General features: G+C 32.8%; 2 protein-coding genes across 4 annotated transcripts; one reads left to right on the plus strand and one right to left on the minus strand.

Annotated features, from left to right (window-relative positions):
• Window positions 1-199: 199 nt before the first annotated feature.
• Window positions 200-6,231, plus strand: LOC115718631 (oligopeptide transporter 4). Of its 2 annotated transcripts, none has more exons than XM_030647446.2 (6): window positions 200-738; window positions 1,932-2,033; window positions 3,568-4,131; window positions 4,530-4,782; window positions 5,036-5,218; window positions 5,412-6,231. In XM_030647446.2, the coding sequence occupies exons 1-6, from the start codon at window positions 617-619 to the stop codon at window positions 6,024-6,026; spliced, it is 1,839 nt and encodes a 612-aa protein (XP_030503306.1). In that variant the 5' UTR covers window positions 200-616; the 3' UTR covers window positions 6,027-6,231. The 2 variants fall into 2 exon arrangements, with proteins under 2 accessions (XP_030503306.1, XP_030503305.1); XM_030647445.2 differs by having other exon boundaries at window positions 1,936-2,033.
• LOC115718632 (uncharacterized) lies at window positions 3,189-8,895 on the minus strand. 2 transcript variants are annotated; one of them, XM_030647447.2, is made up of 9 exons: window positions 8,583-8,895; window positions 8,407-8,508; window positions 8,134-8,293; window positions 7,863-8,042; window positions 7,302-7,436; window positions 6,967-7,049; window positions 6,749-6,842; window positions 6,583-6,668; window positions 3,189-4,765 (listed from the first exon to the last, which is right to left on the minus strand). In XM_030647447.2, exons 1-8 carry the CDS (start codon window positions 8,840-8,842, stop codon window positions 6,585-6,587), a joined length of 1,098 nt encoding a protein of 365 aa, XP_030503307.1. In that variant the 5' UTR covers window positions 8,843-8,895; the 3' UTR covers window positions 3,189-4,765; window positions 6,583-6,584. The 2 variants fall into 2 exon arrangements, with proteins under 2 accessions (XP_030503307.1, XP_060965910.1); XM_061109927.1 differs by lacking the exon at window positions 3,189-4,765 and having other exon boundaries at window positions 6,372-6,668; window positions 8,583-8,884.
• Window positions 8,896-13,942: the final 5,047 nt, after the last annotated feature.

Genomic DNA, 13,942 nt, shown 5'->3' on the forward strand with positions numbered 1-13,942 from the left:
GTTAAACCAAAAATTGCCGTTAGATAAACACTTTTAATATACAAAGATTTAACTATTAAGATAAAAATTTCCAAAAGAGTGTCCCAATTATTTTTCTATGTTTGCAATGTGAACACTAACACATCACTTCATTAAAAATGTGGAATCTTCAACCCTCCTATTCCTATATATAACACACTCTACTCTCTACTACTATACATTACTCATAAACCAAACTCTCTCTCTCTCTCTCTCTCTCTCATTGTGAGCATGGATTCTCCACAACCCAAACCCGAACTCGGCCCGCCCGAGGAGGAGTCGCCGATTGAGGAGGTCCGGCTAACAGTTAAAAACACGGACGACCCGACCCTACCCGTATGGACCTTTCGGATGTGGTTTTTGGGTCTACTCTCATGCTCTCTCTTATCATTTCTCAACCAATTCTTTGCTTACCGTACAGAGCCACTTATCATAACCCAAATAACAGTTCAAGTGGCTGCTCTTCCCATTGGCAAATTTCTTGCCAAGGCACTTCCCAACACTCGTTTTCGAGTGTTGGGGTTGGGGGAGAGACGGTTCTCCCTCAACCCGGGCCCGTTTAACATGAAAGAGCACGTGCTCATTTCCATATTTGCTAATGCTGGGAGTGCTTTTGGGTCTGGTTCTACTTATGCAGTTGGGATTGTTAATATTATTAAGGCTTTTTATGGAAGGAATATCTCTTTTCTTGCTAGTTGGCTTCTCATTATCACCACTCAGGTAATAATGATAATAATATTATTAACATTCTTTCTTTTTATTTATTTATTCATTTCTCTTGGCAAAAATTAATTGATGGGTCTAATTTCATTAACACTTAAGTGGGTTATTAGATTCAATTAATATATGTGTTTGATTCTTCATGTTTCATGCTTTAATAGATTCTTTCTTTTTATTATTATTATTGTTATAATAATTAGTTTTAATAGTTATACATGTTTAATGCTTCAATAGATTTTTTGTTAGGAAAATCTGAAGGTTTTTTTAATATCTGAATTAAACAATTTTTTTTTATTATTTTAATTTAAAAATAAATTATTAATTTATTCTTATTCAAAGTAAATATAATATATATAAAAAAAGAAGAATAATGATGTGATGAAGGGAAAAGAGATATTTGCCAACCATGAATTATTGAAGAGTTGAAATTATGTAATCATGCCAAAGCCTTCTCATAATTGGTGATCAGAAATTTTATGTTTATCAGTATCTAAATATGTATACGTGTAAAGGGTTGAAATTGAATTGAGATCAAATAAGAATTAAAAGAAAAAGGTGAGTACACTCACTAACTATCAATTTTTCTCTATTTATATATTTATTAATTTATAGTTATAGTATCTAAAGTTTATTAATTTAACAACAAAATCATTGAGTTTCTAACATTATAATATGAAAGTCCTTAGTTAAAAATTCCTTAAAAAAAAAAAGTCCTTAGTTAAAAAAATTAGTTATATATAATATATATTTCACATTTCTCAAATTTATTATTGATTTAACACAGCTAACAAACTAATATAATTATACTTCTATAATTTTGTTTTTTTAAGGTGAAAGCTCATTAGAATTAGTAAAAAGTAAAATTAACAAGATGGATTTTTACATACATATAATAGATGAATAAATATTTTTTAGTTTTCTAAATTCACACCTTAATTATCATGATTCAATAGCTGTATTGTTACTAAAAATATCAATGCTTTTCTTTCTTTTATTACTAAAACTTACTTTTTCTTTTTTGTTACTATAAGTAAATTAAAGTTGTTGTTAACTGTTGTTAAATAAAACTTGTTGATACCAATATGCTTTTTACAATTATAAAAACAAAGTCAATTAAAGTGGGTGAAATTTTTGGTTAAGTAAAGAGAAAATGGTTATTATTAATGTATATAATATTGGTTGGATTGGACAAGTAAGGTGCTGGGATATGGTTGGGCTGGGCTGTTAAGGAAGTATGTGGTTGAACCAGCTCATATGTGGTGGCCCAGCACCCTCGTTCAAGTCTCTCTTTTCAGGTAATAATTTGCTCTATCATTATCTCTATCCTCCATGAGTCTATGACTTTGACTTAAACACCATCCACACACACACACCACACACATTTTAACCCTATTCAGTTTTTAGATAGTTATGTTAACCCGACTCGGACCCAGAACCCAAATCCGAACCTGGAACTGAGACTCGAGACTTGGACTCGGACCGATTCGTAGTTTATATTGGAGTAGAGTTTATTGGAAATATATTATAACTTTACACAATCTATTAATACAAGTCAATACTAAACATAGTATTATATTAAATAATACTAATACAAAATTAAAATGAATATAAAATTATAAGCTTAGATATTAAAAAAAAAAATCAGATCAGATCAAATTTGTTCCGACTAAGTCGGGTCGAATTATCTTATCTAGCAGGGCGGAGCGGATCCTTATATGATTTGGATCAAGTCAGATCATAGCTGGATCGAATTTGACCCGATTCATTTACACTCCTAAAATAAATACCACTGGAAAGTGGTGCTTTAAGAATGATTAGCGATATTTCACCAAAATAGTTATATTAAATAATACTATCCTAGTTAAATTTTTTTAGTCAATCTCCATGCTCGAAATCACGTACTAAAATATTTTTTATAGCAGTATTCATTATAGTTACAGTATAATCCATATAAATTTTTGAAATTTTTTGAATAGTTTACAATGCTAAAAATAGAACTTTTGATATTCCAATTTACCACGTGCGTTCAAACGTATTTTCAACACAAGTAAACTATTCAAAATTTTTTAAAAGTTTACAGGGATTTTATTTCATTAAAAAAAATACTTGTTCGACTTGTGACCCAAGTCAACGAAGATAAAGCCTTTTTTTATTAATTCTTTTTGTTTTTTAATTAGTCACCAGTCCCACTCACGAATTGCTGTCAATTAGCCTCAAAGAAAAGTAGTGGCACACCTCTTTTGAGAAAGAGCACGAGCCAATTATTTACAAATAATTAATTGTTATTTTTTTTACATATATATATAGTGTAATAATTAATTGTTCACTACAATTAAGATTTGGATAATTAGGTGTGTGAGATGAGAACAGAGCTTTAATTCAAGAAGTAAGATTTGCATACTGTTCTAGTTTGATTTAATAAAATGAAAAGTTCAATGCACATTCTGCACTTGTTAAATATTTTACTTTTCCTTAATAAACAAAATTCTAGATAGAAACTCATGAAAATATTTAATAAAAAACAATATCAAAGTCAATCCAAATAATATTTTCTAGCTGTGGATAATAATCTAATTAGATACCATGTATTTAAAGTGATGCCAAAATAACAGTAAGTTTTGAAAGTAAATTTTATTTGGCCTAACAACTCTTGATCCTATTTAGCTTCAGCCTTAGGGTAGATGGTATTGCCATCAATTTTCATGAATGCACTATCACCCTCCTTTTTTTTTCACTCACAAGTCACAATTGCCTAAAATTTTAATGGTAAATAACTTATGAACATTATCTATGCCTGCTCTAATGAAAATTTCCCATACCAATGAACAGAGCATTGCATGAGAAAGACGAGCAGCGGATGTCACGGGCAAAGTTCTTTTTAATAGCTCTAATCTGCAGTTTTTCATGGTATGTTTTTCCGGGATTCCTATTCCCAACACTCACAAACATATCATGGGTTTGCTGGGTATTCTCAAAGTCAGTTACAGCACAGCAGATCGGTTCAGGCATGAAAGGCCTTGGACTGGGATCGTTCACACTTGACTGGTCAGCCGTGGCATCTTTCTTATTCAGCCCTCTAATCTGCCCGTTCTTTAGCATTCTCAACATTTTTGCTGGCTATGCACTGATAATTTATGTTGCACTACCTATAGCATACTGGGGACTGGACTTGTACAGTGCAAGAAAATTTCCCATTTTCTCTTCACACTTGTTTACCGCAGAAGGTCAAATTTACAATATATCAGCTATAGTGAACAACAAGTTCGAGTTGGATACAGCAAAGTATGAGGAGCAAGGAAGAATTCACTTAAGCATGTTTTTCGCCCTCACTTATGGTTTCGGTTTTGCCACCATAGCTGCCACCCTCACACATGTGGCTTTCTTCTATGGAAGGTAATACTTTGTTATCCCAAAAAATTAAATTACATTTCCTTATTTCATATTTCTAAGGAAGGTAATTATCTAATTTTTGTTAGCTGCAATTGTATCCTAACAGAGAGAAAATACAAAATCGGCATTAATTGTATTTAATCTTCCTATGTCAATAAACTTCATCCAAATGTGTTGCATTTAGTTACAGTTACACTTGACATCCTCAGAAGAGAGTTTGTTTACTTGTCATTTCAATTTTGTACTACTATCTATAAAATGTTCCTAATGAAACACACAAGCAAAGAACTACCAAAATAATTGTACGGCCACCAAATTTTTAGATGGAATAGAAACACTCTTTCTTTAGACTATGGACAAAAAACAACTCCAATCCAAATTAATTCACAGCTTGTGCACAGGGAGATCTATCAGCGGTACAGTGCTTCATATAAAGGCAAGGAGGACATCCATACAAAACTAATGAGAAGATACAAGGACATACCTTCCTGGTGGTTTTACTTCTTGCTTGGCGTGACACTATTAATATCCCTAGCACTCTGCATTTTTATGAATGACCAGGTTCAGATGCCATGGTGGGGACTCCTCTTTGCTGCTGCTATGGCCTTCATTTTCACTCTCCCAATCAGCATTATAACTGCTACAACAAACCAGGCAAGTCAAAACTTTAATATCTTTCAATCCCATGATTAGCTTTCGCTTTAGCTTTACTATCCAAGTCTGGTTGTTTACTAATTGTAGTTTACGAAAAGTAGGTTTTGTTAAGACTCGATGTAACTATTATCACATTACATCTCTTTTTTGTATACAAAATCTTCTAGCAACCATGCTATTATCTTTCATTTCTACTCTTCCCTACAAAGCCCAGAATTTTTCACAATCTACTAATGCTATGAAATAATAACAGACACCGGGGCTCAACATAATAACAGAGTATGTCATGGGTATCATATTACCAGGACATCCAATTGCCAATGTTTGCTTCAAAACGTATGGCTATATGAGTACGGCACAGGCTGTGTCCTTTCTAAATGATTTTAAGCTGGGGCATTATATGAAGATTCCTCCAAGATCGATGTTTCTAGTTCAGGTACATTCTCTAACACTAGGAAGAAAAATAATCTTCTTTGCACAATCAGGCATTAAGCAATTTCACAAAACTTGTCCCCAGATAAGTTATTCTGAATAATCTGCATACTTACTTTACCTTATTTTTTCTATACCGCACATGTAAATATTTTCAATTTTCTATTCTTCTTTAACATCTGAATATGTGGTCCCAGTTCATAGGAACGATCCTTGCTGGAACCATCAATCTTGCAGTGGCATGGTGGTTGTTGGGTTCTGTGGAGAATATATGCCAGGATAATCTTCTCCCACCAGATAGTCCCTGGACTTGTCCTGGTGACCGAGTCTTCTTTGATGCATCTGTCATATGGGGATTAGTTGGACCAAAGCGTATATTTGGATCTCGTGGAAACTATCCAGAGATGAATTGGTTTTTCCTTGGAGGTGCGATTGGACCAATAGTTGTTTGGCTGTTCCACAAGGCATTCCCCAAACAAACATGGATACCCCTGATCAACCTTCCAGTCCTTCTAGGAGCAACAGCAATGATGCCACCAGCAACACCACTGAACTACAATGCCTGGATTATAGTTGGAACCATTTTCAACTTCTTTGTCTTCCGATACAGGAAACAATGGTGGCAGAGGTACAATTATATTCTTTCAGCAGCACTGGATGCTGGGGTGGCTTTCATGGCAGTGTTATTATACTTTTCACTGGGTGTGGAGAATAGAGGCTTGAAATGGTGGGGAACAGATGGTGAACACTGCCCATTAGCAAGTTGTCCAACTGCTAAAGGCATAGTAGTCGATGGCTGTCCAGTGAAGTAAGGCTTGTCTATTGTCATTGTTGCAGAGCATACTTTCAGCAATACAATATAAGTAATTGTGTCAAATGTTAATTAAGCCAAGCTGTAATATATTCTCTAACACATTTGTGCATAAGTTCAAGTTGCACTTGCAAGCCTACTTCTCCACATGTCACTGATGCTCCTCAAAATAATTATTTGTGGAAATGAAATTAACTTGCAGCAAACTAGAGCTTTTATATAACAAACCCATCCTACTGATCTCATTAACTTGACTGCAAACAAGAACGCAGGGATACCGATCATATACAACTCCTGATTCATTACGGATTTTATGCCTAAAATCAATCTAACTCCTTATCTATACTGCAAACAAGAGTGCAAGGAATACACTCCTTATTAATTAAGGCTGTTTATGTAACTGACTCTTTACTTAACAAAACGCCGCAACAAAACATTTTGGTCTCTGAAAATGAGATAATTGGTAGGCAGTAATGATTTAGATTGGGTGTCAACACATCTTAAAAGTTAGTCATGTGGCTGATATATATAAACAGCAGAGAGATAGTTTTTAACACCTTTATATCGCAGAAAGCCACTGGTTATACTCATCCATCCTTATGATAAAGGAGCTTGAACTTGAAGATCCCCCTCCACCATATGCCTTCATGTTTAAAATGGCATTATTTATCATATCATAAAAGCATACATACTAGAAGAAAGTATATCTGCAATGATGCATACTTTAGCAACTTCAGAGGTATCAATGCCATTAACAGTACTCCTCAAGCATACTTTGAGATTACTTCCTTGCATGTGTATGACAGCTCCTATAGGCCTGGCATAATAACAATAACAATAGTTCTAAAATATATATATAAAAGATGACATCATTTTCTACAGTAAAAGAATATAATAATTATATAAATACATATGCCTAAAAATATCTAAAATTAAATTACCTGAGACCCGCAGCGGCACTTTTTACACTAAGTTTCTTGCCAATTTCATCAACTAAATCAGAATTTGTATCTGCTCGAACTCCCTATAATATCCAATATCATAATTAGATCTTAAGATAAATCTGATATTTCCAAGGATCAGTTATATATAAAGTTGAGATAATGGGAAGTTGCAGCTGTATCATAAAATTATTTTATGCCACACACATGCACAAAAAAGAAAAAAAAAACAAATGAACAAAAGTCACCAAGAGAAGTCCACGCTGTGAAGAAACAAAGGTAATTTTTTTTAAGTTTTGTATTTTAAGACTTGTAAGGGAGTAGATAATCAATACCAGGCATTCCCCATAAAATCCTCTGCCCAACATAACTTTGAAAGCTTTATTAAGCAACTTCTCTGCGGCTTTTTCACGAGTAGAAATATAAGAATTTCCAACAGCAATTAAATCAGCAGAATTAATCTCCATCAACTGCAACAATATTATCAAAACTCAGTCAAAGAAAAGAAACTGTGACACTAGACAACAGGCTCAGAGCACAAAAATCCCACCCCAATGGCTTTCCTTTGACAAGAAACAAAGAATAATATACGTTGTTTTAATATACAGATTACAATGAATAACTCATATAAGTTACAAACAAGTTGAGTTCCATGAATCTTTAGTTATTACTTCTTTCTAGCAAAAACTAATGTTGAATACTAAAACTAAAGCAAAAATCCTTTATGGTACTTTTGACTCATGTATGCATAGCAAGGAGGCCATAGAAATTCTGGGTTATGTGAAGTTGTTGTGCACAAGACAGACACTGAAAGAACATTTAACAGAAAATCAACCCAATTATTATAAAAAACTTACAAATTAAATTAAGACAAAACACAATTAATACTAACAAACCTGTTCATACATATATGGATTGGTTAAGCAATTCAATTTCGACCTCCATTTGTCAAGTCCAATATTAAATGCTTTAGTATCTGGTAAGCTCCATCGACGTAAATCAGTATCTTCAATGTGCTTAAGAATCATTTCTACACGACCTTGGTCCTTTGACTCTAATAAACTTGCAACCATTCCCTAAAAATTTCAAAATGCAATAGTAAAAAACTAAAAAATACATCTTCTTCATTGTACCAACAAGGCCAAAAGTGACTCAAATTCAACTTACATCAGAATGTTTGGTCTGAGAAAGTTTAGCAGAGAAGTATTCATACACAGCAATAGAGCTGCTCTTCTCAACATTCAGATGAAATTTGAGATTTGCAGGACAATCTTCCTCAGATGGTATAATAGGAAGAACTGATTTTCTATGATCAAATCCTATCACTCTAATCACATCAAAAATTATACAATACACATTAAACAGTCTCAAATGAATTGAAATAAAATTATCAAGAATCGCTCACAATTCATATTTATATATATTTGAAGATAACTTTACTTGAATGAAGCTCGCCTAGAAAGCGCTTCGGCAAATCCTTTGGGACCAAAAAAGTCGAGAAGATACAAATTCTCAAGGCCTTCAGTGCATAAATCCTCAACCCTGCGAAAAATGAAATGAAACAACTCTGTTTGGTTAGTGAGAAAGAGTGAGAGAGAAAAAGAAGAGGAAAATACCTGAGAGGTTCGACCGAAGAGAAAGGGAGTATGAGACAAGGGAGGTTGATACGGGAGTGAAAGAGGTGAGCGAAGAGAGCGGAGAAAGCTCCAGAAAAGGAGGGATAGTTGTAGAGAAATATAGTAGAGAGGTTGTGTTGGGAAGCTTTGGCTATGGCCTCCAATGCCGCATCTGATCGGAAGGTCTGAGGTCGCGGCCATGGCGGCAATGCTGAGTTAACGGTCCTCCATTTCCATTTCCGGAGTAGTGAGAACGCCATTGTCGGGTCCGACCCGAGGACCTGACCCTTTTTAATTATGATGACACTACACTCCCATGGTGCCCAATACCAATTTATACAAAAAGTTTACAAAAATACACAACATTTTTACAAATTTAAACTTCTTTTTACGAAAATACGCAAAAAAATCATTATTTTTACTAAATTATTATACTATGTTGTTGTAACATGAAAAATTTTATTTTCTGTAAAAATATGTAAAAAAAAATTAATTTGTGATATAAATATATAAGTTTAATTCTCGGTTGCAAATAAATACTTAAGTTATATTTTGTAGGTATTTGGCTGTTAAGTATCAAGTTAATGACCACGCGACAGTTCTTGATTGGTTTAGATCATTAAATTTTTATTTTTTATTTAAAAATTAATTTAAATATAACAATAAGAAAATTACACGTGACACTTAATGGACAGATACACACGAAAGTTTTAAAAATATAACTTAAGTATTATTATCATTAAAAATTAAACTTGAGTATTAATTTACAATTGAGCCGCAAATTATTTAGAAAAAGAGAGTAAAAATATATAAATATATAAAGGATTTTAAGTATTTTGTGAGAATATCCTTTTATTTATTTACCTTTTGTGGATATTGGCTCGTGATTGAAACCTTTTGTTTGTATTTTTTTAAGATAATTAATCTTTTCATGACTTTTGTGATTATTACAAGTTTGATGCTTAGATTTGTAGGAGATATTAATTTATTTTGGTCTTGGATTATTATGCATAATTTTTGAGTAGATAGAGAACTTGTTTAGAGCAAAGGGAATGTTATCTTTGGTTTCATAGGGATGTATTATTCATTTTTTCTAGATTGTATAACATTTAGCCTATTCTCAATAAAATTATCTATTGCCAAAAATTAAAAAAAAAAATAATAATTCTTGAATTTGTCCACGTACTAATATATTATTAAAATTTGAAATATAGCACATCTATTTGGGTTAATTCACTCGTTCATCTGCAAAGCCCAAACTTACCGTCAACAAAACTTATGACTAAAAGTAAAAATTTTGTGACTAATTATAAATGACCATTCCTATATTGTGACTAAAAAGTCCATAGCTAAAAGTATTAGTCACAAAAATTACAGTTTGTTGTGACTAAATGTGTTTTTAGTCACAATATTTGTTGTGACTAAAACTAAATTAGTAGTAACTTGTAGCTAAATATTATATTTTAGTCACAAGTAACTTTTTGTTGTGACTAAAAATCACATTTAGTCACAAAAAATTTATATTATGACTAAAAAATTATCACTAAAAGTAATTATTTTTTACCCATATCTACCTCAATACCCATTTAAATTAAAGCGAGAACAAGGTGAGAATTACCCGTTTAAATGTAATTAAATAACATTTACCATTTATGGTTAACATCCATGAAGTTCACATATATTAGAATGAATCAAGTCTAAAGGTTCAGTTTCTCTATGTCTTAGTTATTTTCGCTTAACTACAAAAAATACATTTTTCAAAATCATTTTCTAATATTTTCGAAATTAAGCAAATATTACTCATGTTCTTAATGATACACTTATTAACATAACAAAGTCTAGAATACAAAACATTAAAATTACACAATATGTAAGTAAAAGAAGATGCTTTATTAAATTCAATATTTGATTTAAAAATTTCATAAGTAGCATAACCCTTCCCCCACAAAAGTACCACTCTTAGTGATGGTACAAATCAACCTCAATTATTTGAGGAAACCCAACCTTGTTAAGCAGAAACCCAGAAACCAGATTATTCCTCATCTCAGAAGTATTCATTACATCTTTTAGCAATAATGAAGGTCTTTCCCAAGGTAAACTTTAGTTCCACGTTTCCAATTCCAGCAACAATAGTGGTGTGGGAGTCTCCCAACAACACTTTCTTGTCATCAGTAGTTGTGTATGTTTGAAACATAGCATGATCATCGCAGATATGGCACGAGGCGCCTGTGTGTACCCACTACCCTTCTAATCCACCAATCGGGTTGTTCAAAAATCATAGCTGCAAAAAGCTTCTTCAGTCAAATTAGTTTGCAGAGCAGTGCTAGGTTCGTTCTTACACTTTCGTGCCATATGACCCGACTTGTTTACAATTGTAACATAAAAAGTGAGTAGGGTCATTTGGCTTAGGTGGAGGTGGCTGCCTTCCATGTTGGTTCCTATTATGGTTCCAACTCTGATTATTATTTCGAGGAGGGTCGTTGCGGTTAGAATTGAAATTCGAGTTGCAATTCTAATTCTTAAAATTTTTTCCATTAGGTTTCAGAACCGCTAGTGTGGACTTCTTAGTGTTGCTGTTAGAAACAACAAGAACTTTCTCTTTCTAGTCTTGTTTTCTCGCTTCCTCCTCTATAGGAAGGCGGGTGATCAAATTCTCTTAGGGAAATTCCTTAGTCTTAAGAGTACTTTTAAAATATCAAGGATTTTGTGATTGAGGAAATGTAATGGTGGAGGAAAGGTTGTATTGAATACAACCTGTCAGATCCTATTACGGAGAGAATACTACATACTACACTTGATTTGGACATCAAGGTGTTGAGATTATTTGAAATACACTTTTTGTTTTATATTAGTGCAAGTGGGAGTTTGTTGGGTTTTATATAAAACCCATTTCAATATAATCAGATTTACTAATTAATAAAGATCAAAAATCATTTTATGTTGCATGGTTCACATGATTTATTTCATGTTTATATTTAATGTATAAATTATATTAAGTCCACAACATATGTACTTGTTCATGATTATAGTGTTGTCAGCACAGTGGAATATAATCATGATTATATGTTCAAAAGTTTAATTCCCTGATTTGTCAGTTTACTAGATTTAGATTGGCATGATAATCAGCAATAGGTATACTTACACCTTGGATAAGTGTTATGTCCTTTCTAGGGCATTGGCAAAGTTTACCAGTATCAGATGTATGGAGTATACATTGGAAGGGACCGATATTGAACTTGGATTAGATATGATAAATTTACTGTAATATCTATTCAATTCAATATCACCTAGTTGATCCTAGATCAAATGATCTTAATCCTGACATGGTTAGGTTCGATCTCAAGAGTGTTATTTGTGTTCTTTGATTTGTTAGTTAAGCCTACTTTTTAGTCAGGGTGATACGTACATTTTGGGAACATGGTAGTACAATTGAGTGGAAGCGCTAATCATAGATATGGAGTCTATAGCTTCTATCCGGACATAGAAGTGAAACGATAATTTTCTTCGAGCTAGGCTAAATAGAATTAAATGATAGAGCGCTCATTTTAGTGATTATATTAGTTCACTAAGATATCATTTATAGGTGGCCAAGTGTTTTAAGGATAAAATACATTGAAAGAGTGTAACGGTAATTTTGTCCCTATGCAATGTAGATCATCGATCTATAGAGGATCATTGATTATTGGGATTATAACAATGGATAATTAATTAATAGTGTATTTATATCGTGGAACATATAGAGCGTTTTATGTAATTGAGAGTGCAATTCCAAGTTCTATGGTGGATGCAATGAGGAATTAATAAGTTAGTGAATTTACTTGGTAAATTCTAGACCTGCTTATTGGAAGCTCGAATATAGGCCTATGGTCCCCATACTAGTTGAGACAAACTTCTTGTAAGACTCAATTAATTGATTTTAATTAATCAATTATAATTCTAAAATTAGACTATATCTAGTTTATGAATTTTCACTAAGCTAGGACTTAATTGTGAAGAAAAGAGATTCTTGGATTTATTTGTTAATTAAGAGACTTTATTAAATCTAATTAATAAATATATTAAATGGAAATTTTATTTGATAATTAATTTTAATTATTAAATAAATAATTTTGGCATTTAAGTGGTTGAATTGGAAAAATAACATTTTGAGAAAATAAGATAAATAGTTAGAAAAATGGCAAAATTGCAATGTGGGGGCCCACATCCTATGGCCAAATAATTCAAACCTAAACCTAGGTGGTTCCCTATAAATAGATAGTGATGGCCTCAAATTGAAGGATGATGAACACACTTGCCTTCAGTCAAAAATTTGAGCCTTCTTCCCTATGTTATTCGAACCTCTCTTCTCTCTTCATCTCTTCATAATTTCAAACTCTATGGTGATAGAGTAAGTGCTCACACACATCAAGTGGTTCTCAATCATAGTGTGTAAGACTGTGAAGAATCCAAACACAAGGAAGGAGTTTCAGGCTCAGATCTTGGTGATACTCTGCTACAGAAAAGATTCAAGGGTTAGAGATCTGAGCGGAAGGAGTCATTTAATTCCGCTGCAACCCTGTAAGATTTCTCAAACTTTATATGTGCTTAAATTACATTGTTTTAGAGATTCATATTTAGGATGTTAAACAACATACATGGTAGTAAATCTAGATCATGGTAAAATATAATCCAACAACTGGCCTCAAAGCCATGGTAATGATTTACTTTCATGAAATATGGATTTAAAACGATGTTTGTGTTGATTTGGATGGTTTCATGATGGTTTATGTGCTTATTTGATGCTGTATGGAAATCGCAATGTATGTTGTAAAATATTTTTCGTTCCAAACAACACATTTTTTAGTTTCAGCCTCTTCAGTGTCATATTTCTTTTGTAACACATCCTAGATTTCACTTGCTTATTTATTTGAGTTATAATAATCATAAAGATCGCCAGATATACCGTTAAGAATAAAATTCTTACACAGAAAGTTATTTTCAACCCGAGAATCAAAATCCTTCTGTTGCTTCTCGCGTTCAACCTCTTTTTCCTTGTCGGTGAAAGGTTCAGGGACGACAGACTTTAGAGCAGTGAGAACGAAAGCAACTTTATTCATCGTCAAGCAGAATAACATCTTCTGTTTCTATCGCTCAAAGTGCAATCCCTCAAAATGAAAAGGCTTGTTAATATCGTTAGAAGCGGAACCAGAAAAATCATTATAAGTAGTAGCCATCACCGAACAACATGTCTTAATATTGTTATTCTAAAAATTAAATAAATTGGAAAGAGTTACCAAATGATATTTTTTGGCTGAGTCGTAGACTATGTGGCTCTCTTTAAGACATTTTACAGTTCTGTCCGAAGTGTGTACGGTAGTCTA

This window comes from Cannabis sativa, chromosome 2 (assembly GCF_029168945.1).
Source record: "Cannabis sativa cultivar Pink pepper isolate KNU-18-1 chromosome 2, ASM2916894v1, whole genome shotgun sequence".
In the NCBI taxonomy this organism is placed as follows: Eukaryota; Viridiplantae; Streptophyta; class Magnoliopsida; order Rosales; family Cannabaceae; genus Cannabis; species Cannabis sativa.